Here is a 26,854-nt window from a genome sequence, read left to right as displayed (position 1 = left end):
CAAAAAGTCCATTAAGCACCTGACATGGGCCCGGCCTGGACAGGCCACTCACAATTCTCTCTTTTCTCTTGTGGATTCTATGGCTCAACAGACCACCACTCACCCCCGCCCCCCACCACCATCCTTCTGAGACAGACCAGATCTGAACAGAGAACTCAGAACCTGCCTGGCCACACTGTCCACCAAGATCTTCTCTCACATCTGTCCCAGGCCAGTGGAGACAGCCGCAGGCAGACAATGGGCTTTGTCCCTGTGGTTGGGAGGGGACCTCCCAGGTGGAGCGAACCTCCATGTATCTCCTGCTGTCAGCAGCAATGTGGGGCCATTATTCCCAGCAAAATGATGAATGTAATCGTTTGTTTGCAAGGAGAGCCCATTTGTCAGTGCTACCTCCCAGCTGGGCCGCAGAGGGACAGGGCTATCCTGCGGGCTTCCCCTAGTGCTCAGGATGTCTCTGGCCACATCTGTGCACTGGAGCACTCAGAGTGCAGCTGTGGCCCCAGGCTATGCTGAGCAATGATAGATGGGACATGGACAGGTCCGGTGGGGGAGGTGCTATCTACACTCTCCATAGATATGCCACACTCATACTGCAAGTCACTGGCAAGGATTCCTCACAGGCTGCCCATCCTCCAGACCCCTGCCCCCGCAAAGAAGATGTCTCCTGGCAGTGTCCTTAAGCCCCCACTATCAGTGCTCCACAGTGCAATGCCTTTTCACAAATCTAGGTGGGAGCCAGGGTGGGCCTCCTGGAGGAGGTGGTGTGCAGCCCTGAGATGGCGCAGAGCAGGAGTCAGCTAGGTGAGGAAGCAGTGAGCTGAGCCATGCCTGGGGACCGCCAGGGAGAGCCTGGGGACATGGAGCAGTTAAAAGACAGCATCCACTGCCCATCCACCCGTGCTCTGGCCCTGTATTGCCTGGGCTCCTATTTAGGCTCTGGTATGTGTCTGCTGTGCTGTGCTGAGCTGTCCTGGGCAGGTGACTTAACCTCTCTGGGCTTGGTTTCTGGGCTCTGAGGCACTTTGTTGAAACTGACAACGCCCTCTTTTAGGGCTACTGCAAGGTCTCAGGGATGCTTTTCTTAGGGAACAGCAGGGCTCCATCCAACAACATTCCATGTTCCCAGAGCCACCTACTCCAGGATTGGGAATGGTGGATGGGAAGGGCTTGTCTTGGCAGCCGGTGTAGTAGGAGCTGCGGGCTGCATTCCTGCCACCCAGCTCCTGGCCGCCTAGCTAGCTTATGCCCCAAAATAACGACACACAAACTGAATTCATATAAACACTGCTTGGCCCATTTCTATTAATGTGTGTAGCACCACGAGGTGCCCTTACCAGGAAGATTCTAGCCTACGTCCATCTATCCTGGTTCGGAGCTTCATCGCGTCTGCCCTGCAGAGCAGAAGCATGGCATCTTAGCTCACTTCTTCTTCCTCCCAGCATTCTGTTCTGTTTATTCCACCCACCTAAGGGCTGGCCTATCAAATGGGCCAAGGCAGTTTCTTTATTAATTAACCAATGACCTTCCTTCATCAAGCCAGCATGTGAATCTCCTGCACGTGGCCAGTATAGTTACTAACATGGTCACTAGAAAGCCAGCAGCATGTCCAAGATGTCCTCTGTTGAGTCACGGGGTGTTTAATCTGTGTGTCCCCTGGTTGTGTGGCCTCTTTGGGTCCTATTGAGTTCTGACAGAATTTTTATAAGCTGCTGTCTATGTTAGAGTTAGGAAGATGGCTCAGGGTGTCACAGAGTGTCACAGGCCAAATCGCCCCGCTTCGTGGATCACGTGGTCAGACAGTGTGTCACAGGAGACTGTCCACATACTTCCAGAGATGTGTCTGCCTCCACAGAGGAACAGACGGTCCAGTGCAGTGAATCCTGATAACGTTGGCAGGAGAGACACTGGAGTCCTGAGAGTGTGCTAACAGAAACACAGCAACACTGACTGCAGGGACAGAAGGACGCATGGCAGAAGGACGTGGGCCCAGGCTCTACAGACTTAGAAAATGGCTGGGCTGCCCATCCTGAACTGGGAAGGGAGTCAGAGAATACAGCCCTGGAAACAAGCAATCATTCCCACCTGTGGCACCAGGGGGCGCTCCTTGATGGATGGCAAGGTCACCTGGCAGTGGGGCTCCTGTGTTTCCTTCTCGGCCTCCATTTTTAACTGGTGTGTCCTTCCTAATCTCCCTAATTGATCTCACATTGTAGTTCAGAAGCCCATAGCTCACTCTACATAGCTCACTCTCTGGTTTCACAGGTCAGTGTGTATAATTATGCCTGTTCGATAAGATTTGCAGCCTTTGAGCTGATAAAATTTAGACAGGGATTTTTTAAATTATTTTTTAACTCATACTAATGTAATAAGAGGAAAACTTCAGACGTCTGAATGGGTGAGTGTGTTCACATGACAGACCCATGTGTGTCCGTGGAGATCAAATGGGACACTTACTAAACAGAATGAAGCTCACCCAGCCATCCATCCCTTTCCTGATCCCTAAAGCCCATATCTGTGTGTTGCACATCTGGCAAAGGGGAGTCAAGGCTACAGGTGGGCTTGAGGCTGCTACTCCAGAGACAGCATTGCTGTACACTGTCTACAGAACCCTGTCATGGAGTCCTTGGAAGTGGACTAAGGAGGCAGTTAGGGTCAGACAAGGAAAGCTGTGATGGTGGCCAGAAACTGCATTGCTGGCTTTGAAGATGAAGGAAAAACTCTGACGTCAAAGACTGTCAGTGAGGAACAGATTTCTCCCTACAGCCGCCAGACAGGAGCACACTCCTGACAATGGGTTAGAGACTCCAGTCAGAGCTCTGACCACCACAGCTGTAGATGAGAAGGGTGTTTGTTTGATGCAATAAATTTGTGATGCTGCAACACCTATAGGAAGTAGAGATACCACCCTCTGTATACTAGTCTACCCAGCCATTCATTTATCCATCATCTACTTACCTCCCCAACTATCTTCCCATATACTCATCCATTCATCCCCATAGCCACCCATCCACTCATTCATTCGTGCATCTACTCACCTACTTACACATCCATCCATTCATCCATTATCTGCCCATCCACCCATCCATCCATCCATCCACTCATCCCCTAACACATCCTCTCATTCACAATTCAACCCATCTGCCCATCCACTTACTCACCTCTCCCACTCATTCATCCTCGTCTACTCATCCATGATCTACCCACCCATCTACACATCAGTTCATCTACCCATTCATCTGTCTACCCATCCACCCATCCAACCATTCATCGATCCCTTTACCCAACCACCCATCTACCCACCTGTACATCAATCAATCCACCCATCCATGCAATCATCCGCTGATCCACTCAGCCATCTGTCTGTCCATTCACCCACACGTCTTTCCATCTATGTTTCATCCCACCCACCCATCCATCCACCTACCGAGTCCTGGCTCTGTTCCTACGTCTGTAACAGCACCTCTCTGGTGGACTGTCCACCTGCAGACATGCACTTCAAGAATGACCACACTGACTTTTCAGACTCCCAGTGCCTGTGTGGAGAGAGCACCGGTGACCTTGGTAACTGTTTCAGCCTAATTAAAATCCTTGGCTCTAGGGTTCTGAGTAAAATGCACAGTTGTCTGAACACCAGTCCCTTGAGGAGCTTTGTGAGCAGGAGCACCATGATGTACAGGGGGTGGAGATACCTCGGCTGTGCGGCTTAAATGAAGAAGCATGCCTGCGCCTGCCTCACTACCCTAGAAGTGCTCAGTGAATGTGACTTTAAGTCTTTGCCAATAAGGGGCTTGAAGCATAGGATGTTCCTGCAAGGGCACCACTGAGTTTAATGTGATGAAATGCCCAGCTCTTGTACTTTCTTATGAATCAACGCAGTGGCTTGGATGTTGCAACCTCAGCTGGCATAAGGCCCCTTGAGAAAAGGAAATGAAAGCCAAGTGGAGTCCTGTCAGTGCATGCCAGGATAAACATAGACCTTCCCATTGCTTTCTTTTGGGCTGTGGGGCCCCCAAGGAAAGCCGAGGAGTGTTTGATGTGGCCCAGGACCTGCCCTGCAGGTCTAATAGACCCAGCAAGTGAGGGGATCCTGGGATCCGGAGTGGGATGATGAAGTGGGGGGTCCTTTCATGAGATACATTGGTTGGTGAGGGGACCAGGGTCCTCCCTGGTATCTGGTGGCCAGAGGTCCTTAGCAAATAGTTCAGTGTCATACAGATCCCCTGACCTGGAGTAGACAGTGCTCTTCCATGCCAACCTGGGACCAGTCTCCATGTGTCAGGCTGCACCCAGAGTGAAGCAAAGCCATATGCAGCATCCTCAGTAGGGGACAGTGCCTGGCTACTGTGGTTCTGGGCGATCTGTGTGGGGCCTTATGGTTCTTCTTGTGTCTCCTCAGGTCAGAGGTGTGAAGGGAGTCTTCTTGGCAAACCAGAAAGTGGACGGCAAGGTGACAACACTCATAACCTATAACAAGGGCCGTGACTGGGATTACCTGAGGCCACCCAGCACCGACATGAATGGGAAGCCCACCAACTGCCAGCCGGTAGGTATCCTGCCCTGTCACACACCTCCAAGAGAGTGGTGCAGATGCCACTGCTAGGGTACACTAGAGACACACAAGCCACCAGTTCTGCTACGCATAGGGATGCACTCAGAGGGAAACATGGACATCATTCTTTTCCATGAAATTACAGTGTGAGAAACTGCCCCAAACCCCAGTCCCTCACTCATTATCAGCTCCACAGGCCTATCCAGATGGCTCCAGGCCAGGGAGCCGCTGACTTCGTTCAACGCCTGCTCCAGGCTAAGTGCCAGTGTGACCCCGTGCATGGTGCTAGCAGAGATCCAAGGAACAGCAGGAGCAGAGTCTTCCAAGCCTGCTTCTGAGCATCACTGAATGTTCCTGAGGGCTGGGGTGTGATGGAGGAAGTGTATAGAGTTTCAGGAGCTGCTAAAGGCAGCATTTTCCACAGTCACCGGGTGGCCACCGAGTGTGAGCTGCCCCAAGGAGCAGCTTTGCCTGTGCAGGCATGGGCACTGTGTCCTGGGTTCTGTTCCACCCCACTTTCAGGTCTCCTCTCCAGACCCCACTGTGGATGCGGAAGGCTCACAGCCCCTGCCCACCTGCATGAGGAATGAATTGTCTGCCATTTATAAAACCCCTCTTGGGTTCAGAGCTGCTGTGACAGGCTGGTTTTCACATCATCTTTGGGAAAGTTAAGCCACATTAATCTGCCCAGGCAACTTTCCGCTAAGAGAAGGTTCTTGTCTGCAATTACTCAGCTCAGTGAGGAGACAGCCTCTGTAACATTTTTGCATCCCGGAGCAGGGGGTACAAGAACTGTGGCAGGAGAGGAAAGTGGCCAAGCTGCCCAGGCAGGTAGAGATTGCACCTGGGACCAAAGCAAAGTACCTGGAAGCCAGTGGGCCACAGATACATCAATGACAGTCCGAAGCCCTGGTTCCCACCTGAATGCCTGAAGCCTCCATCCAGAGAGGGACAACACAGACTGACTGGTGACCAAGTCCAGGCCTCTAAGCCTGACAGTGTCATCCTCTCAGCCACTCAGGGCTCACAGTTCAGATAGCAGGGACAAGGTTCCTGGGAGTCATGCCACCCAGGACCAGCTGGGGTCTTTGTCATGGTCTTAGCACTAAGGATGATGCTGTCCTTGAGCCAGGGGCAGGCTAATGGTGCTTCTCTGCTGCCTTTCTGCTTGTTCTTCTGGTCATGCATTGGCTCCCAGGTCTCTGACTGGCTTGGTGTAGGATGTCTCCTTCCAGCTATGGGGAAATAGATACACCTATATAACAGAAAGGTTAATCAGATCCCTTAGTGTGTGTGTGTGTGTGTGTGTGTGTGCGCGCGCGCGTGCGCACGCGTGTGTGTGTGGTGTGTGTGTGTATGTGCGCGCGCACGCGTGTGTGTGTGTGTGTGTGTGTGTGTGTGTGTGTGATAGCATGTGAGTGCACATTTATATAAGCACATGTCAAAACCATCTACTAAGGGATGTCTGGGATGTCTTCCTCTGTTTTGGCCTTATGTTTTGATGGGAGGTCGACAATTGGTTAGACTGGATGGCCATCAGACTCCTAGGATCCACTGTCTCCACCCCCTTACGCTAGGACTTCAGGCACACACGCAGCTGTGCCTGGCCTTGGTGGGCATGCCAGGGATCGACACACAAGTGCTTTACCCACCGCACCGTCTCCCCATCCCTGGTTAGATCTCTCCTAGCAGGATGAATTTCAACTAGGAAATAGGTTTGAATCTGCTGGTGTCTGGATTCTAATAGAAAGAAACCTATGTATTCAGAAGCTCCAACATGTCAGAAATACTTCTAGACAGAGCTGGGGCTGGGGCTGGGGCTGCTGCTTCCCTCTGCGTACCCAATGATCCAAGGTTGAGTTGCTGTACAGTTATGTGGAGGTTCTGCCAGCTCCCACATGTGAGAGGGCTAGAAATGGATAACTCACCTGCCAGCCACCTCCCCGGGATTGATGTACAAGTTCCTTGGGGGTCCTGCTTGCCTCCTGGCCCCATTCTGGGCAGCTTCAGAGGACCTTCCACCTCTGACCCCTACAGAGCCTAGGCAGGCATGTCAGGCCGGGACTATGGGAAGCCTAGGAATTGAGCCTCAAACCAAGGTGCCGAGTAAAGGTTATGGATGGAAGAATGAATGAATGGATGGATGGATGAATACATGAATGAGAGCTGGGGCTGCACAGGCCCCAAGTATCACACACATTCTCTGGCCCAGCAACCCATGTAGTGGCCATGTAGGGAAGCCCATCCTGAGGGGAATCCGGGCCACAAGGCCCCTTCCTTGGGGAAGTTGCAGCCACCTGGAGGCCCTCTCTCAGGCCTTGAGTCTCTTTTTTCCAGCAGATTATGTCTAACTGCACTGCTTAGTTCCCTAGGTCCCAGGTAACTCTTGCTGACACCATCCCCATCCTTTGCATCCATCACCCAGCAGCCAAGTGAGCACAGCTTCCCACACTCTGTCCGTTCTTCCAAGGCACCCCTACCCAGCCTTGGCTGATGAAGGCCACAGGGCAGATCTGGCTGCAGAACTGGTTTTCCTAGGATGCTCTCACCTGCTGTCCATCCTTTCTTCTTTCCTCCCCAGCCGGACTGCCACCTGCACCTACACCTGCGCTGGGCAGATAACCCCTACGTTTCAGGCACGGTGCACACCAAGGACACAGCTCCTGGCCTCATCATGGGTGCAGGTAGGTAGCTACATTGGCCTTTACAGCCTGAGGGAAGCTCCTATCTCAGGGATGGGAACTGAAGGTCAAGAGTCTGGGGCCCATCAGAGGCAGTGTATCTCCTCTCAGGAGACAGAAGTGCCCTGGAAACCCTAATGGTGGATGTGGGATGGATGGAGGGAGGGCTAGATAAATGAGTGGATTCATGCATGGGTAGATGATCATATAGACAGGCAATTGGATGGATGGATGGATGGATGGATGGATGGATGGATGGATGGATGATGGATAGACTTGTAGGTAGATGGATGTATACTGAATGGATGAATGGATGGAGGGGTGGGCAGTCATGTGGCTGATGGTTTATCCTGACACAGCCAGCTGGTCCATCAGAAAGCTCCTGTACTCCAGGCCATGGTGCAATTCAGGGGAATCCAGGCCTAGCTTGTGAAGCCATATGTGTCCCGTGCTGTGAACCTACAGGTTATGCTCCTCACTTGAAGCCTCATTGCTTCCATAGCAGCCCACATGAAGCAGAGCATCTCTGCTCTGGACTGGCAGCATCTTGGATGGGATGCTGTCTACCTAGATGTCTCTAGGCTAAGGCTCAGCCCTGGGTGCCTGCTTTATCTCCCGCACATTGCGACTGTCCCCTCCACAGGAACTGAATGTGCAGCTGCTGTGTGCTTGCCTTTTTCCCATGCACATGGCCTTCAGGACACTGTCCCCAGATACTCATGCAGTCCTCTCATGTCTCAGGGACCACAAGCCCATGCTGCCCCACCTGGCTCATGTCCTTCAGCCTGACCCCGACCACCATTACACATTTTACCCTCAAGTAACACCTGTGGGCATTCTGAAGCACACGAGCCTGTTCACCTTGGAGCTAGGCTGGAGCCTCTTGTGCTGGCCTCCGCTGGGTTGAGCTCTTTCTACCCCGAGGGGACCAGCTCAAGCCCAGCAGCCACACTGGGCACTGTCTGGAAAGGAAGCCAGCCAGGGCCTACTGTAGGTGATTATGGTTGAAATGCAGGTCTCGGCCCAGTTCCCCTTTCTGGGGTCCTTCAGATCTCCATCAGGGGATCTGCCCGGTCTTAGAGCAGTGCAACCTTTTCTGTTGGCCCAGGTAACCTGGGCTCGCAGCTGGTGGAGTATAAAGAGGAAATGTACATCACATCTGACTGTGGGCACACCTGGCGGCAGGTAAGATGCCAGTGGTACCTGGTGTTCGTCAACTCTCCAGGGCTCTCTCTGTTCTATGCCCCTTCTTTCACGGGAACTCTCTAGAGTCCTGAGTGAGATGTCTGCCCCTGACTACCAGCCTCAGAAGCAGCCGAGGCCTCTGCTGAGGGCTAGGACCTATGGGGAGGGGGCTAGTTGGGGGTGGGGCCAACTGCCCAATGTTTTGTGGCTTCTGCTGAGTATTATACATCCTAGAAGCACTTCACAACCAGATGTGTTCCTGGGGACATCCGGGGAAGGGGACTGAAGTCCACATTGACCCCTCCTGCTTGGCTTCAAGCTCCTTTGGGCCAAGAGGTTAGAGCAGTGGAGACATAAACAGAAGAAGAGGATGTGAAAAGGGCAGGTGTAGGACCCTGGAGGATGTCCCGTGTGTTGCTGTGATGAGGGGTGTGGCCCAACATAGCAAAGGAAGGAAAGAGAATGAGGAAAGCCTGCCTGTGGGAGCCATCCCCCCAGTAGCAGGACCTGTGCGGCTCCAACCCCCAGCTCCACGTGGATGTCATAGCCAGTGGTTAGAGGGATACTGGCTGCCATCAGCCCTTAGCACAGGAACAGTGAGGACACCAACAAGAGGCCTGACAGGCCCCACAGAGCCCATGACACATAGAAGCTGTGAGTTTCTACCCCGAGGGGTGCCTCAGGAGGGCCCTGCCGTGTGAGACAGACACTGGCTGCCTTCTGGGGTGGGTGGGGTCCTGGATGAGTTGGTCTGCCAACTTCCCAGAGGTGATCTGGCTGTAAGCACTTGAGAAGATGGCCTGAGCATCAGAGTCCAACTGCTTGCAGACAGAGAGTCCTCTTCCAGGTCATCTCCCTCATGCCTGACCATGTAAGTCACCTTCCTGGGAGGCACCAAACACTCACCACGGCACACAAAGCTCAACTGCATCAAAGGCCAAGGCCGCTGCTGGTTTAATAAGCTGCACCAAGCAAGGCATCTGCAAAGGGCAGGGGAGATTTATTGCATTAAATATTTCTATTTCGCCAAAGCCAGTGAATCACTGTAGGGTTATTAAAGGTCACCGTCTGTCCACCTTCACCAATGGCAGCATTGAAGGACTTCCTCACTCAACAGACATGTGAGGGGTCACTTCTGTGAAACCATTAGCTTAGGTTTCCATTGGAGGCCTTGGGACCAGGGTTACTGGGTAGGGCTCACAGGTGAGATGCCTGATGGAGCAGCAGCTGTGTGCATACATGTACACACGCACATGCATGTGTGTCAGGGAGGAACAGATGTGTACAGTGGTTGGAGGCAGTTATAGTCAGGGAGAGGACTGAGGTATCAACAGCTCCAGACCAGTAGAGCACTCAGGGCTGCTCTGGTGTTTCCTCCCTGGCCAACGAGGCACTGGCAGATGGAGATGGGTCAGAGGGCCCTGGAGTGACATAAGCCTTAAGCCAGGAGCCACCAGGCAGGCCTGGTGGTGCTCACTGCAACCCCAGCATCTGCAAGGCGGAAGGAGGAGGTTCTTATGCAGGGTCAAGGCCCGCCCGGTTGGCAGAGCAAGATCTTGTCTCAAAACTTAGATAATAAAGGGCATGAGCTCCCTGGAATGATCAAAGACCTCATTAACAGTGCTCTAAGTCCCTGCTAGGACTCTGAGGGGAACAAAGAAAGGCTGAGCCAGGGATGGGTCTGTGTCCCCTCTCAGCTCTTCATCCCAGGGGCTGCTTAGGGTACAGGGAGCTGTAGTATGAAGCCACTCATTTTTTTCCTGGATTCTCAGACCTGAAATAATTACACAAAATTGTATTAACTAAAACATTGCTTGGCCAATAGTTTAAGCATATTGCTAGATAGCTCTTATATGTTAAATTAACCTATTTTTAGTATTGTATTTTTACCATGAAACTTGTGGCCTACCGGCAAGTTTCCAAATGGTGGCTTGCGTCTTTCTCCTCTGGCTGCTACATGGCTTCTCACTGACTCTGCCTTCTTTCTCCCAGCATTCAGTTTAGTTTTCCCGTCTAGCTCAATTCTGCTAAGCCACTGGCTGAAACAACTTTATTCATTAACCAATAAAAACAACACATCCACAGAAGAACTTCCCACACCAGAGAGCCACAGCGTAGACACTCTCTGAGGCTTCCTCAACAGCTTTCTGATATTGTCCCTGACCAACTTACTGTTGGGCCTAGTTTCCTGGAGTCAGGACCTCTCCCACTCCAGCCAGGGACCCTGATCACGGGGTACATGCTCTGCAGCCCATATGTGCCAGTCTACTGAAGGACTCACAAGGCCCAGTGTCCTGGAGTGACTGAGGCCCGCACCTGGCTCTGCCACTCCCAGCTGTGAGGCCTTGGCATAGCCTTACTGCTGTGGACCCAGCTTCCTATCTGTAAGATAGCACTTGCCTCGGGATATCAGCATGTGGCTGTTACCAACAGAGCTGTCCCTCCTAGGTGGCCCTTGTCAAGATGCCTTTACCTCCCCCCAAAACCCTCAGTGGCCATTCATTCCTTTATCCTCAGAGCATTCATTCACTAATTCACCCATATGGTGGCCTTTCATTTACGTATTTGTTGACATGCCAGAATCCAGGGTACCCAGCTCAGACCTCCACTGAGATGGCCCCAGAGGGCTCAAAGTCATCTGTCTCCCAGTAGCTTCCGGGCTTTAATGGAAGATGATCCAGACTGTGGGGAGCCAAAGTGTGGCCACATCCACCTGGTATCAGAGGTATCAAGGAGCCAGGCTCTGTCACTGCACCCCGCATTGGCCTGGGGTTCACCCTGAACTCACCTCTGAGTACACTGTGTTTCTTATTGCTGGGCCATTTGCTGAGCCGAAGCCCTGAGGGCAGGATTCTGAGAGAGCACACCACAGTTTTCCCTGTCCCCAAGGGTAGATAAATTGCTACTTTCCCCAAGTCCCACTCCTTCCTCATGCGCTAAGCCATGGGTGGAAATGGGAGTGTCAGAGAGCTGGCATCCCCTCCTGACCAGGCTCTGCTGCGCTTGCTGGGGTCTCACCTGAGAGTCTGTATCACCCCCACAGGTCTTCGAGGAAGAACACCATGTCCTCTACCTGGACCACGGCGGTGTCATTGCTGCCATCAAGGACACATCCATCCCCCTGAAGATCCTCAAGTAAGATCATGGGCAGAGGGCACTTAGCATTTTAGAACAGTTCCCTGGGAGCCTAACACTGGAATGACCCACACCTTCCAACCCCCTTGAGGTGCCCCAGAGATGGACCCATATTACTCCCAGGCCGAGCAGAGACTACAAAGACTAGTCAGGGTATCATGAAGAGGGCTGAGGGCTGAGGAGTCCAGGAAGGCACCCCAAGTATCAACAAGAACCTGTTAGTAGAGGATTGGAGCCAGGATGTACAAACAAGGGAGCCAGTGGGTACCCAGAAAGGAGTGAGCTAAATTGAGGGCAGGGTAACATTGGTATTTAGGAGGCAGAGTTGGGCAACTGCCAGGCAGTCAGTGTCACTGCGGTCTGAAAAAGAGCTGTATATCTTGGGAGGTAACATCCCTGTAATAGTGATCATGTCACTGACCCAGGAACCTGAGTTGGGTTCCTATTGCATGCATTACTGGGTGTTTCCAAGGTTCAGATGTGCCCACTATTCATAGGAACAGTGCCTGTGTGGTATCCCGACAATATGTCTAGGGCAGCCATCCCATTGCTAATTAGTCAGGGATGCCACCTGGTGCTGGCAGGCATCTGCTGCTGATTCACCTGAGAGAGGGAGGCTACGGTTCAGCTATGGCCTGGGTGTGGCGATGGTCCCAGAGCTGGCCTCTGCTGGATACGAGTCAGGTCTGAGGGAAGAGAGTCAAAGAAAGGAGTAATCTCATGCCGCTCTGTGAACACTGGTGGCCTTCCACAGGTTCAGCGTGGATGAGGGCCACACCTGGAGCACACACAACTTCACCAGCACCTCCGTGTTCGTGGATGGACTTCTGAGTGAGCCAGGGGACGAGACGCTGGTCATGACGTGAGTGAAACAGGAAGGTGGGAGGAAGACTCAGGTCAGAGCCACCCCAGGCGGGCTGGGTCTGGTCATTCTGAGGTGGCCTCAGACTGGGCCCCTGCTTCTTGTATGCCCATCATCTCCCTGTTCCAGGCCGGTGACTCCTCTTCTCATCCTGGCCGGCAGGTAGGGCTCTCCATCCCTGCCCAGCAACACGGACAGGCCAGGAGGGGAACGAAGCTTCATAGGCTTGTCCCTGGCCAGTGCATTCTGTCACCTTTCCAGCTGGCAGTAGTGAGAACAGTACTTTTCCTGGCCATGTGGCACAATAGGGTTATGCAATGGGAGCCTTATTTGATGCTGGCCCCAAGTGGTCAGGCCATCCCCCATTCCATAGACTGGTCAATCAGACAGGGTGAACTCACACTCAGCCTAGAGTTGGCTCTGGCATCCTTGCAGGTGTGGCCTTGCTGTCTGTGGTGTGGGCATGAAAGGCCAGCTGGGCTCTTAGTGGTTCGCACCCCACCTTTGTCTTCCATGAGCTCACGGGATACTCCTACAGATGTCCATACGGAGGAGCCCTGAGAGAGCCTGACTATTTCCCATTCCTTCATACTCACCCATGTTGGATGATCATGAGTCTCCCCGTGTCCAGTGGGGTCACGGCTGTGACTCTGAGCTCAGATGGACACTTCAGGATCAGCTCTGTATGCCAAGCTGTCCCTACAGAGCAGGAAGCACTGGGCACAGCAGAGCTGAGGCTGGGCCACCAGGGTGGGGGAGAAGGGGTCTGCCCCTTCAGAAATCTTGCAGCCCATCTAATGTATAAAGTGCATTTATTGAGCACCTATTGTATGCTAACCCTGAGGTCCCAGGAGAGCTAGTTAGAAAACATACCATGGATTTAGGGGCCTCTGAGGACGGACAAAGAAACCTTAACTTCTTATTTAGAAACTGTCATTGTGTTCCCGGCTCCCCACCAAGATGGATAGAGACTGCACAGGACATCAGACTGGGTGACATGTGACTTTTAGGGCACTGGGAAATGAGCTCTAACTAGGCCAGGGATGGGGGCAGCCTCCTGGGGATGAACAGAAGGTGGATGATGGATGGAATGGGACAGAGGGACATGAAGCAAGCCTTGCACCCTTTCAGGCATAAGAGATAAAGAGTCCTGAAGCTACACATTCCTCCTACCTGCCAGGACAGTGGCCTTGTCCTCACCTCCTCAAGAGCTTCGTGCCTGTCTGGGCTCTACCCAGTGTGTGGCCTTGCCTACCTGACCCTCCTGAGATTCTGGGGAGGAGGTGTCCTTTAGTCTATGTCACTAATGTGCCTGGCTGGACAGCACCTGATGTGTGGTCAGAGCTCAATAAACAAGCTCTCGGTGAAGCCACAACAGCAGACATATGGGTGACAAGGATACAGTGACAAACTCCACTTGCCAGGAGCTAAGGAGGACTGTCAGAGATGGCCAGGCTAAGTGACCCCTAACAGGGTCCAGAGACTGTCACCAAGGAGCTAAGGAGGACTGTCAGAAATGGCCAGGCTAAGTGACCCCTACCAGGGACCAGGGACTGTTGGCCCAGGAGCTAAGGAGGACTGTCAGAGATGGCCAGGCTAAGTGACCCCTACCAGGGACCACAGACTGTCACCAAGAAGCTAAGGAGGGCTGTCAGAGATGGCAAAGCTAAGTCATCCCTACCAGGGACCAGGGACTGTTGGCCCAGGAGCATCTGCTGCCCTCACTGGCCAGTGACTATCAAGAAGAAGGCTGGGGAGGGGGTGGGGATTTGTCCTGCATGCTTCTCCTGACTCAGGGTCCCAGGGAGCATCCATAGAGTTCTATGAAGGGTCTATGGAATCCCCTGGAGCATCCATGACCTCTATGGAACCCACAGAGCATCCCAGTGCCTCGTGGAGTGTCCATAGCCCTAGGGAATCCCAACAGAATGTCCATGACTCCTCAGAAGCAGATGGAGTCTCTCCCCCGCAGTCAGACTGCCATGAGGAAGCCCACTGTGGTGCTGGCCTCACAGCCTCCTTCCTGGGTGACCAGGGGAAAGCCAGGGCAAAGGTGGTGTGTGCATCCTCGAACAGCTGAACACCAGGCATGGAAGGCTGAGCTGGTCCAGGTCTCACTCTACCTGGCTGTCTGGGGGGTAGGCAGGTTGATCCTGGTCAGATCTTCTATGATGCTATGACTTGCCAAAGCCCTGCAGGGGTTCATGCCTCATTCTGTGGGCCATCCGCTTGAAGGCTGTGGCTTGAGGCAGGAAGAGAGGTCACAGACTTGACACTTGGTGCTTATCAAGAGAAGCATTTGGGGAAGTCTAGCTCCCTGACTTGACTGCAGCCTGGCTGCGGCACACTCAGCCTGGTCCTTGGTCTTTTTGCAAGGATGATGAACAGTTTGCAGGGCTGAACCCACAAAATGGGAAGAGGGGCTGCCAGCAAAGGCGGCAGCCCTGACAGGGCTCTCAGAGCTCCAGAAAGCCAGCATGGCTCCCAGGTCTTAGCTTCTGCTGCCAGGTCCCACCATGGGGACACCTTCCACCCTGGGCACCTCCCTGCTCCGCCTCTCCCCTCACTTCATCTTGCAGTCTGCATTTTGTCGCTGCTTTGGGACATTAGTTCTTTGTGTAGCCAAGGTCCTCAGATCTGGGCCTGCACCCAAATGCAGCTTTCATCCCTGTAAATGGCGTTTCATCCGGGGAAAGCAGCAAAGTTCACAGGCAGGCGATTCATGTTTTAAGTGTCTGAAAAACTCCCTAAGGTTCCTACGGAGCCTTTCACCAAGCTACGTCTTCAAACAGCTTCCAGTTTCAGTGGACACGGAGATCATTCACACGCCTCAGAGGAGACGCGGGCTGGCAGAAAGAAAAGCTTTTCTGTCTGAGCCTAGACCAGGACCCAGCCCATACAGCACCTTTATCCTCATCCACCCTAAGGTCACATCTAAGATGACCACAATCACTTTATCTGGACATTGTTCACGGCGCTGCCCACAGTTGCCTCCCCCTGCACGGTATATGGCAGAGGGATCCCCGGCCCTGGGCAGTACTGTGTCGGCTCTCAGCCTGGAAGGGCTGTGGGCTGTACATATGGAGGAGCCAGCAGTTCACCTCAGTATGGCCCACATTCCCTGCTCTCTGTCAAGCAGCCGGTGGCCCTTTGTCCTCTCCTGCTAGGACCGCTCAACTAGATGAGAGACATTCACAGTGGGAGTTGAGGATCGGGCTTTCTTCGCAGACAGGAACTGAAAAGCACAGAGTGGATTAGCTGGACCAGCCTGCTTCTCTGTCTGAGCTCAGAATGCAGAGTATGGGACGTTCCCATATGGAGGGCTGCACGGCTGTCACACTCAGGCTAATTGGTTATGCATCTTAGCCCAAGCCTCACAAATGTGAGTTGCCAGGCCCAGGTACTGGATTGCCATCCTGGGTGAGTCCCTTCCTTAGCCTGTTTCCTCTCAAAGGTCTGGGGTGATCGGCATGCATCCCTCACAGGATGTGGTAAGCCCTAAAGGGGAGGACAGAAATGTGGTCTCCCTCTCCTGCTGTCTGTCAAGGCGACAATGGGGCCACGATGAGAGGAATACCAGGTGCCCCCAGACAAGGCCACCCATGGTCTGCTGAGAAGGTGGACGGGAGGAGTAGAAGCCAGTGTAGGGCGCTGGTCTCAGCTCACCAAGCTGAGTATCCTTAGGCTCCATGCATCACTGGGTTTTCTGTGTCTGTCCCTCCCTCTGCTCAGTGGGATGCACTGCACTGTCACACTGACCCTTTCATCCCACTGTCCAAGTCATACACTGACTTGTCATCTCTCTGGAGTGCCAATTCTGCCTGGGGTGAACAGCTTGGAGCCCAGTTCCACATGGCAGACCCAGAAAGGCCAGCAGAAAGGCAGGGAGAGCCCAGCTAACACTAGACATGCCTCTGGCCCACACAGACCAAGTGCAAAGCCTGGTGTGGGAGGCATTTGGAAGGAAGGGCCTGGGGCAGCCAAGAAGGCAAGGAGCCTGCTCCTGTCAGGAAGTGGGTTGCATGAGTTGGGCAGATGACCTGTGCTGGTGCAATCAGCAAGCCACAGAGGGCGACCCTCTGAGGATGATAACATCAGGCCAGGTGCCAGGGAGGGCACACTTCATCATGGAATCTTCTGGAGCAGGAGAGGTTTCACTGGTGCTAGTATAGGGAACCTGAGTCTGCACACCAGGGACTGATAGCTCTAAAGTGGTCTTCCTTCTTCCTCCCCTCAGGGTCTTTGGTCACATCAGCTTCCGCTCTGACTGGGAGCTGGTCAAGGTGGACTTTCGGCCCTCCTTCCCCCGACAGTGTGGCGAGGATGACTACAGCTCCTGGGACCTCACTGACCTCCAGGTGGGTCAGGTAACCTGCAGTCCTAAGGCCCTTCCCTCCTCCAGGAAATCTCACAGATGCCAACCTCTGGGCATCTTCCCTCCCAGGGATTTTCTGGCCCATCCTTGTGCCTATAACTACTTGATCTATGGCTCTTTATGACCCAAGGGTCTGCAAGGCCTGAGCCCCACCCTCTCAGCATGGAAGTCTCGTGACAGGATGTGGGACTTTACAGCTTGTGGGGACACTGGCAAAGACGATCTGAAGTCAGGGTTTGGGACCATCCCATGTCACAATCCATCATCAGTGTCTAACCCTTCACATTCAGGTTGAACGGAACATGAGACCCCCCACATCAGCTCTGGTGGACAAGAGAAGCTGATACTTCATTGGGTACCTGGGGACTGTGAGCAGGCTGCTTGCGTGCCACTAAAACAAGGGGGTTTGTAGCCAAGGAAGATCAGAAGCTGGAAGTTTCCTAAAGAGAGATACCTGGGGTCAGGCTCTGACTGAGCCTCCACATGGAACAGTGGCTGAAGTCAGCCAGCAGCCAGATATCTCTGGAAGTAGAGATCCAACATCGAGAGTTCACACATGGAGAATGGCCTGACTAGTGGCTCAATGGTCCTGTGCAGAAACTGGTTTACAAGAGAGTGCTCAGATGGGCCTAGCAAAGGTTCCAGGACCTGATTCACTATGGCACTTGGAGTTCCTTCCAGTCCTGCCCCATCACTACAAGGGGCCTTGTTATTGGGATCAGGGCAGTACTACTCCAAGCATAGCCTGGGAATCTATTGTATGTCCGCATGAGCCCTCTGGTCATGGCTCATCCCCAGATGGTCAGACACCTGGCCCCTGTAGGCCCAGATGTTCTGTGACCAAGGGCCAGTCATATGGCTTAAGATGAGGGAAGCTGGGCCAGTTGGCTGACATGTCAAGTTCTTTTATGCCTCAGTTTCCCTGTTTGTCAAAGGGGGCAAACACCCCATACCAGCTGCCACCAGGGCAGGAACAACAGGACAAGCCAGTAGTAGCTGTCACCTTCCTCTGCTGGTTCCTCACCCTGGTGTTCTTGCTACAGGGTGATCACTGCATCATGGGCCAGCAGAGAAGTTACCGGAAAAGAAAGCCCACGTCCTGGTGTGTCAAGGGGAGGAGCTTCACATCGGCACTCACATCACGTGTGTGCAAGTGCCGGGACTCTGACTTCCTCTGGTGGGCACTGTGCCTCCCTCCCTCCCTGCTGTTCCAGCCCCTTTATATCATGTTGATCTTGTTCCCAGAACTGGGGTGGAGGCCACATTGTCCTTTGAGCATCATGGGATCAAGCTCTGCTCACCTAGTCCCTCTCCTCCCGCTAGGATTATATTCCACTCAGACACATTCACAAAGCCTGTCCTCCCCCCTCCTCACCCTGCACTCTATATTCAGGCCTCTGTGCCCTTTCCAGGGCCATTGGCCCTGACTGTAGAGCCACTCCTTGCCACCCTTTATCCCCCTACATCCTGTGAGCATCACTCACTTCCCCAGAAAGACCTCCAGGCTCCACTTCATTTTCATCCTCCTTGTTCCGGAATGAAGCTAGTATGTCTCATCTGTTCTCCTCCGACTGACACAAACCTGTGGATTCGCCCATGTTCCCACAGATAGGCACGTCTAGACCTGTGGTGTAAGTTTCTCCACCCTAGCTGTCTCCTCTAATCTCACCTTTTAACCCAGCTTTCCCTTCCCAGTGACTACGGGTTTGAGCGCTCATCTTCCTCTGAGTCCACTGCCAACAAGTGCTCCGCTAACTTCTGGTTCAACCCCTTGTCCCCTCCTGAAGATTGTGTCCTGGGCCAGACCTACACCAGTAGTCTTGGGTAGGTACACCAACCCAGCCAACCAGCTAGTCACCCTGCCGTCCACCAGCCGTCTACCTATCTATCCATCCGTCTAGCCTTACCTTTATCTGTCAGCCAGCTCCAGAAGTGGAGCCCAGGCAAGTCCTGTACTGTGCTTCGTGGCAGCTTAGAAGGAGAGACCATGGTCCTGGTGCTGGGCTCAAGTATGTGGCAGGGCTCGGCAAGTCACCAGACTCACCAGACTGACCCAGTGACCCACAAATCCCATTGAGCTCTTGGGGCCAGTGTCAGGAGAGAACTACCTTGAGTTGGGACAACACAGAGAACAGAGGGGCAGAAGTGGTCCCAAGTATTCTAACTGCCGTGGGACTGAGACCCCAGAACAGCTTCACCCTTCTCTGGTCCTGAGTCTGTCACACTGTACTGTGTTGGTACCAGAGACATTCTAAAGCCTTGGGGACTCAGCTTACACCAGACTTCCAGGAGGAAGCCTTGGTAGATCACTCTCCCAGCCCCTACCCCCAGGTTTCCCTCTGCTGTGCTGTGAGACCATGACACACAGTAGGTGTTCCTACAGTCTACTGTGGTGGTCATGGATTCTGTGGGATGAGGGAGTGGCAGGCAGGCCCTTCTCCCACTCTGGGGCAAGCTGAATAAACTACTTATAAAATACCAACTTCTTGAAGAAATACCAAGTCCATAGCATCTGTGGACCTTTAACTTTGGTGGGACCCACACGCTCCATGTGATGGGTCTATTTCCTCTTCCTTTGTGATGGGTTCCTTATTGCTTATCCTGGAGAGCTAGAAGAAACCGGTAGGACCAGGAACTAAATGTGTTAGTCTTGGCTGTATACAGCCTGACATCTATCATCTATCCACTTACCTATCCAACCCCATCTATCCACCCATCCATCTGTCCGTCCATCCATCCATCCATCCATCCATCCATCCATCCATCCATCCATCCACTCATCCTTCCACCCATCTACCCACCCACCCATTTCCATCTATCTCCTATTTATATATTTCTACCATATGTCCATCATTTCATCCCACCCATCTACCCAGCCTTAAATCATCCATCCATCCACTCATCCATCCATACACTCATCCTTATACCCATCTACTTCACCTACCTCCTATTCATCTATCCATCTATTTATTCCATTAATCTACTAATCTACCCATCATCCACCTACCTACCATCCCACATATCCACCCATCCTCCCACCAATCTATCTACCCATTCTTCTGCCCCCACAAGTACCCATCTTTCTAAACTCATGTATTTTTGATACAGTTCCTGCCTGACACTTCAGATAAGAATTCCTGCTTGCCAAGCCCTGGTGGGGCTGCCAACAAGGCCATTGTGCCATGGTTGGATGAGCGGGTGGGTAGATGGGTAGTGGGTAGGTGGACCCATCCCAAGAAGAGCAGCATGCTTGCTTATGGTCACCCAGGAAGCCAAGGCTGAGCCCATCTCAGCCAGTCAGCCCTCCATAGTTCTCAGCATGACCTTGGTTCTAGACTGACCTCTTCTATCATCCTTAGCAAATAAAACAAACAAAAAGCAAAAATAAAAAGCAGTTACTAATCTGGGCAATATAATCAGGCCATGGATGTTTCAGCTCTCCAAAGCAGATGGACACAGCCAGCCCCTCCATCCTGATGCTCAGTGCTCCCAGCTTTAAGGTAGACAGAAGCAGCCATGAGGAAGCATGGGGAGCAGGCAGCAAATGCGGCTGTAGAGGTTGAAGCTTTGAGTTGCTTCAGGAGTGGAGACCATCCCTACCCATCAAACCACTGTCCGTCCTGGACCTGACCCTCCCTCACCCACCCAGGTACCGGAAGGTGGTGTCCAACGTGTGCGAAGGTGGTGTGGACCTGCAGCAGAGCCCGGTGCAGCTGCAGTGCCCCCTGACAGCACCCCGGGGCCTGCAGGTGAGCATCCGTGGAGATGCAGTGTCTGTGCGGCCTAGAGAAGATGTGCTGTTTGTGGTGCGGCAGGAACAGGTGAGCATCCACCCTGGGCTGTCGCCGGAAGGGCAGTTCCAGCCAGGCACACAAGGTTGAGGCTCTGGACAGTTTGGAGCATGGCCAGAGAAGCCAGCCTGCCCCTGAGGGTGGGGGCCACAGAACCAAAACTGACCTCTTGGTTCAGACCAGCATTTGAAATGAAACAGATACAAGAGTAAGTGTGTATCAGATGTTCATCGGGAAATGGGCTCCACATCACACATGTATGTACATGTGAGAGCATGGATGTGTGTATGCGTATGTGTGTGTGATCTTGTGTTTATCAAACATTGACACAAAATCAATACCTCCCCAGAGGTGACACAAAACTTCTTTTATTGATTTCTTTCTTCTAATGCTGAGGATGGAACCCAGGGCCTTGTGCAAACTAGAGAAGCCCTCTTCTACTGAGCCACACCCCCAACCCAGTGCCAAAGCAAGTTTAAATCTCTAATTATATTGATTTAGTTGATCTGGAATCCCAACAGAAGCATAAAGGTTTTTTTTAATGACTTATAATCACACATCCAGAGATAACACCTTCTGTGTGTATATGGGAATAGATATAAATACAAGTTTATATATATGCACACACAAATATATATATGTATTTTTCTCCACCCAGTCTCCCACTCATTCTATTTTTACTTCAGAACAAGTGTTACATTCTCTTCTGATTTTAAAAATAATATATGCTCATTGTAGTATATTTAGGAAATGCATTTATAAGTTTTTAAAAAAACCACCACACCACCACAGACATAAATATCACCCAAAATTCTGTTCCCGCAGGGAACCGTTGACTTTTCTGTTTCCTTCTGGTTCACAAGACACATCCCCAAACTCTGCTTATAGAAACAGCTAATGGTCCCTGCAAGGAATTTAAAAATGACATTCAGAAAACCTAGAGGCAGAGGGAGGGCCCCCTTTCTCCCCGGGGTTCTGGGCCGTCTTCACTCACAGAGGCAGAGGAAGAGCCCTTTTTCTCCTCCAGGATTCTGGGCTGTCTCTACTCACAGATCAGAAGGAGTCCAGTTCTTCAGCTAACAGATGTGAAGGCTGATGTGGGGAATTCATGATCATGCCTGCTATACTCAAACATGCTTTCAAAGGTGTCTGGTTTAGAAGCGGAGACATGGTCTCCTGAAAACAGGGAAACTGAGGTTATGGAGGACTCAGACTGGCCATACCGAGTACCTGTATATTAGGCACTCTGATAGCCACTTCCTGTTGGAAGTACAATCTTAAACTGTGTGCTCTCTATAAACTTATATCATTACAGATGAGAAAACCGGGATGTAAACGGTGACGCCATTCTCACATAGTTATAAAAAAGAGGTAGAGATGGCGCTGTGCCCTCTAGAGGCCTCTGGACTCCAAGCAGACATTGGCCAAGTTTGTGGTCCCCAGGCCTACATATCCTCTCTCTCTGTCTCTCTCTGTCTCTCTCTCTCTGTCTCTCTCTCTCTGTCTCTCTCTCTCTTTCTTCTTCTTCTTCTTCTTCTTCTTCTTCTTCTTCTTCTTCTTCTTCTTCTTCTTCTTCTTCCTCTTCCTCTTCCTCTTCCTCTTCGTCTTACTCTTCTTTTCTTCTTCTTCTTCTTCTTCTTCTTCTTCTTCTTCTTCTTCTTCTTCTTCTTCTTCTCTCCCTTCTTCCCTCTCCCTCCCCCATCTCCTCTCCCCCATCTCTCTGTCTCTCTGTCTCTCTGTCTCTCTGTCTCTGTCTCTCTCTCTCTGTCTCTCTCTGTCTCTCTCTCTCTGTCTGTCTCTCTGTCTCTCTGTCTCTCTGTCTCTGTCTCTCTCTCTTTCTCCCTCTCTCTCTCTCAGGTGTCACCTCCTGCCCAGGTCCTCTCACAACTGAGACAGCCCTAAGGTTCGTTTGGCCTTCAGGCAGCCCTGAGTCAGGACTGGGTATTTCTTTAGTAGCGATGTGTTGGGATGACAGGACAGAGGCCCTGGTCAGCCTGGGGCTCCCTGATCCCCCAGACTGACCCAGTTCTCTAATTTAAAGCCCTCAAATTCCTGGTCAGACATCCCAGAAACATGGCCATCTGCTGCCCCCTACAGCCTGAAAGTGGAAACTACAGCACATCTGCAGATGACCAGAGAACAGAGCATTTTCGGAACTCTTGCTGGGCTGCTTGTTAGAGTGGGCAGAGTTACGGGGAGCAACACAAAGATGCCTTGAAATAGGGGATCCTGGAATAATGCAGGCCTTGGAGGGAAAAGAGTAGGAGCATGGGACTGAGGGTAGGCACATGCACACTTACACTGTGACAAAAACTCCCTTACACACTCGTAGACACTTATAGGCACAGTGTGCACTCCTCTACCACACACACCTACTCTTACACGCCACTGGACTTGGAAGCAGGGCTGGGTACAGGGAGCATGCGTTTTCTAAGTATCTAAGAATTCACGGCGTAGGGGGATGGAGGCCAGGAACAGACCCATAGACACCTGCCTGCTCTCGACAGGTGCAGAACAGCCTGGGAGAGGTGGTGTCTCTCCACCCAGCAGCAGCCCCTCCCCTCAGCCCTCAGATGTGAGCCCGAAATAGATCACACACCTGCAGAGGAAGTGGGAAAGTGTAGACTCTTAGGACCCACAGCGAAGCCAGCTCAGACGCAGGCTGGAAGTCCTCATCATGGCTGGGTCTCCAGGCTACACAAGAAAACCCTGGTGTGCCAGCGCCATCTAGGTTTGGAGCCAGTAAAACTGTCAAGAAGATAAAGGCAGTTACAGACCAGAGGGCGTTTGTTGGCGCAGCCCCGTGGGCAGTAGAGCAGGACTGTGCAAAGGATTCCCGTCAACAGATGAGCCAGCCAGTTTGGAAATGAGCAAGAAACACGAGGAGACGGCGCATGTAGCAGGCTGCACTGGTGGGACGATGTGCGTGTGCTGTGAAGGGTGGGGACCTCAAAACCACAGGCAGACACACCCACTTCCTGAATGCTACCCAGAACTTGCCCCCTCATAGGAATGAATTGAGTGAGGACATTCTCCTTGATCCTCACTCAACCCTGCCAGGAGCGCAATAGGAAGAGAGAGTCCATCTCCAGAGCCTGGACCCCTGAAAGCCTCAGTCTTGCAACCTACAAAATGGGCACATGAAGCACCATTTATTCTAGGTTCTTGGAATGCCCCCCAACAAAGCTTCAGCCAGCTTCTGGACATTCTGGGAGGCCCTTGACTCATGGCTTCACTTTCCAGAGTCTGTGTCTGTGTCCAAACACAGTGTTCAAGTCCGGTGTTCAAGTCACCACTGTTATCCTTCAAACAGCCTGACCATGGGTTTCTTGCACTCTATGCCCCATTGTGACCTCCTTTTAATGACTTGCATCTTCAGATTTATGTTAAATGTCCATTTCAGAGGGTTCCAACACAGTATAGTGTATTCAGGAGAAAGTTACCTGACATTTATATATAAATGTCCTTAGCTTTTGAGGTCTGGAGGGTGTAAGCTAGGAAGATTGCTGATGGCTAGAGAAGGGTGACCAGGGGAGCGGGAGAGTGTGAGGAAGGAGGGAGAAAGGCAGGCAGACTGGAGAGAGGAACTTGACTATAAACACAAGAACTCCATCTATTGTGGGCTTGAGAGTCAGGGTCAGCTTGCATGCGGAGTTCAATACTACTTGGGGACAAAGTCACAGGATCCCCTTCCTGCCTGCTCACACAGTTAAGTCTCATTCCTGGCACAGTGTGGGATGAGATGAGATACAGGAGCCACCTTGTCATAGGAAGACAGTTGTGTCTTCTTTGCTGTGGTTTCCTGAAGAGACCAAAGCCTTCTCCATTTTCCCAATCTCCTTCCCAGCCCCATGGCTTGGCTCAGGCTCAGATGTCCCCCTGGGCCCCACACAGCCTCAAGCTGCCTTCATCACCCATGGGTGTTCTGTTCTAAAGGAGATCCCAGCCTTCGTTCCGGGAGCTGTCTCCTAGCTCAGCCTGCTGTAGGCTGGAGCTCTGAAAGCAGTGCCAACCTGCTGTCTGTGGCCCCATAGAGCCTGCATCCAAAGGAAGCGAAGGAAGAGGGGACAGGAGGAGCAAGGGGCAGGAGGAATGGGCGCCTAGCCCCAGACCCTCACCTTGAGAGTCACTCCTAAGTGACCCTGTGGTATTTCCCTACAGGGTGATGTCCTGACCACTAAGTATCAAGTGGATCTTGGGGATGGCTTCAAGGCCATGTATGTGAACCTCACTCTGACAGGCGAGCCCATCCGGCACCACTACGAGAATCCTGGCGTCTACCGTGTGTCTGTCAGGGCTGAGAACATGGCGGGCCATGACGAGGCTGTGCTCTTTGTCCAGGTCAACTGTAAGTCCACCGATCCTTTGAGGCTGTGTACCTTCTGTGGAATGGAGATCTGGGGCTTTGGGAAAGCACAGGGAGTTTTGAGGGGTTGCTGCAGGTCCTCGGGCTGTGAACAGAAAGGCAGGCAGGCTGAGCTCAGACCTGGTTCCAAATTTTATTCACAAAAGTAATGGTGAGGATGATAAGAGTGGTGGCCAAGTGATAGGAATGATGGTGGTGGTGATAGTGGTGTTGATAGTACTGGCGATGATAGCAAAGATGGAGGTGATGTTGTAGGTGGTGATGATGATGACCGTGATGATGATGGTGATATTGATGATAATGGTGATGATAGTAATGACAGTGGTGGTGATGATAATGGTGCTAGTTTCATTAGTTAGTTTTGCATGGCTGTGGCTGTAATGCCTGATTGAAACAGCTTAGGAAAATTGAATTTGGCTCACAGTTTTATAGGGCTTCTTTCTATCTATCATAACAAGGAAAGCGTGGTATCATCTACAGCAAGAACAGTGTGTAGGATCCAGTAGCTCCTCACATCACAGTGGTTCAGAATGCAGAGAATGAGGCTGGAGTGAGCAGTTGGGCTGTAAACTCCAAAGGTCTGCCTCCCGTGGTGTCTAGATCAGCCTCCTAAAGGCTCCCCAGCCTCTCTAAAAAGTGCCTCTAGGTGAAAAATGCAAACTAAAATGAACCTAGGGGGGACATTTTAGATTTAAACCACAGTAGCTTACCTCTGGTCCCCAGAAGCACACTGCAAACATCTCTAATGCTAAATGCATTCAGTACAACTTCATGAGTCACCATGGTCTCAGCAGTTCCAACCGTCCTCAAAAGCCTAAGCTCAGAGACTCCATTCATACCAAAGAACTCTCTTAGCAGTCCTTGTGAAAGGCAATTCTCCACTTCCTGTCTACAGTAAACATTATCCCTGAAAAGCAGGAGAAAAGGGAACAGCAAGAAAAGATTTGATCAAAACCAGCCTGCAGCACAGCAAGGAAGCACTGAGTCCCACAGCTCCGCATAGCTCTTGGAGCACGTGCTGGTGTAATGTCCTTCCCATTTCTGCACACTCTCCCACACACAGCATCCATTCATTGCCTTCAGGTTTCCTCTACCGACTCCCCATGTTTCTGAAACCCATGCTGGGGTCACCAGTGAATCTTAAGCCCCACCCTCAGAATTTATGAGTTGCCCCGTCAGGGTCTCCCTGCAGGGGATTCAACCCTGCCATTCACACTTAAAAAACTTTCCTTTAAAATCTAAGTACAAGCATGTGTGACCCTGGGACTCTTGCCTCAAGTGTGCCTGAACATCAAGTGCCACTTTTCCAAATCCTTTTTTCCAAACAACAGCAGTCTTAAACCTGCACAGTCAGATTTTGTGACAGCAGCGCCCCACGTTCCTGCCACCAATTCTTTTGCTTCTCTGTGACCACAATACCTGACAGGAAGATCTTGAGGGAGGAGTGTTTACTTTCTCTCAGAGTTTCAGAGGGTTCATCCACGATGGTTGAGAATCACAGTGGAGTGGTTCAGGATATGTGGCAGCCAAAGGCTGCTCACACCGTGGTAGAACAGGGGAGTAGAGACTGAGGTTTTCATTAGAGAGCAAGCAAGCAGCACCACTAGCTGGGGATCAAACATTTAAAACATGGACCAGTGGACATGAACCTTAACATCAGTGGTGATAATGAGAATGGTAGTGGTGATGGAACGGTGAGTGTCGATGCCTGTGATAGGTTATGGTGAGTGGTGATTGTGAATGATGATTATAATGATGGATGTGGGATGCTGATGGTGATGCTGATGGGTTGTGATGGGGGGTGGTATTGGCAGTAGTGATGGTGATGGTAGTGGTGATGATAGATGGTGACAGCTGTGTTGGTGATCATGGTGATGGAGGTAGTGATGATGGTGGTGATGGGGATCACG

General features: G+C 52.0%; 1 protein-coding gene across 2 annotated transcripts in view; it reads left to right on the top strand.

The window, feature by feature from the left end:
- Sorcs2 (sortilin related VPS10 domain containing receptor 2) overlaps positions 1-26,854 on the top strand; it is a 383,758-nt gene that overhangs the window by 343,643 nt on the left and 13,261 nt on the right. For both annotated transcript variants that reach the window (XM_005365937.3, XM_026788658.1), the window contains exons 10-19: positions 4,397-4,543; positions 7,131-7,233; positions 8,339-8,415; positions 11,459-11,550; positions 12,305-12,412; positions 16,650-16,770; positions 17,831-17,964; positions 18,483-18,611; positions 20,437-20,608; positions 24,740-24,926. In XM_005365937.3, coding sequence (XP_005365994.1) covers positions 4,397-4,543; positions 7,131-7,233; positions 8,339-8,415; positions 11,459-11,550; positions 12,305-12,412; positions 16,650-16,770; positions 17,831-17,964; positions 18,483-18,611; positions 20,437-20,608; positions 24,740-24,926 — 1,270 coding nt within the window. The remainder of the gene's footprint in view (positions 1-4,396; positions 4,544-7,130; positions 7,234-8,338; positions 8,416-11,458; positions 11,551-12,304; positions 12,413-16,649; positions 16,771-17,830; positions 17,965-18,482; positions 18,612-20,436; positions 20,609-24,739; positions 24,927-26,854) is intronic.

Source organism: Microtus ochrogaster, unplaced genomic scaffold (genome assembly GCF_000317375.1).
Source record: "Microtus ochrogaster isolate Prairie Vole_2 unplaced genomic scaffold, MicOch1.0 UNK5, whole genome shotgun sequence".
Classification (NCBI taxonomy): domain Eukaryota; kingdom Metazoa; phylum Chordata; class Mammalia; order Rodentia; family Cricetidae; genus Microtus; species Microtus ochrogaster.
This window is presented reverse-complemented; position numbering and strand designations above follow the sequence as displayed.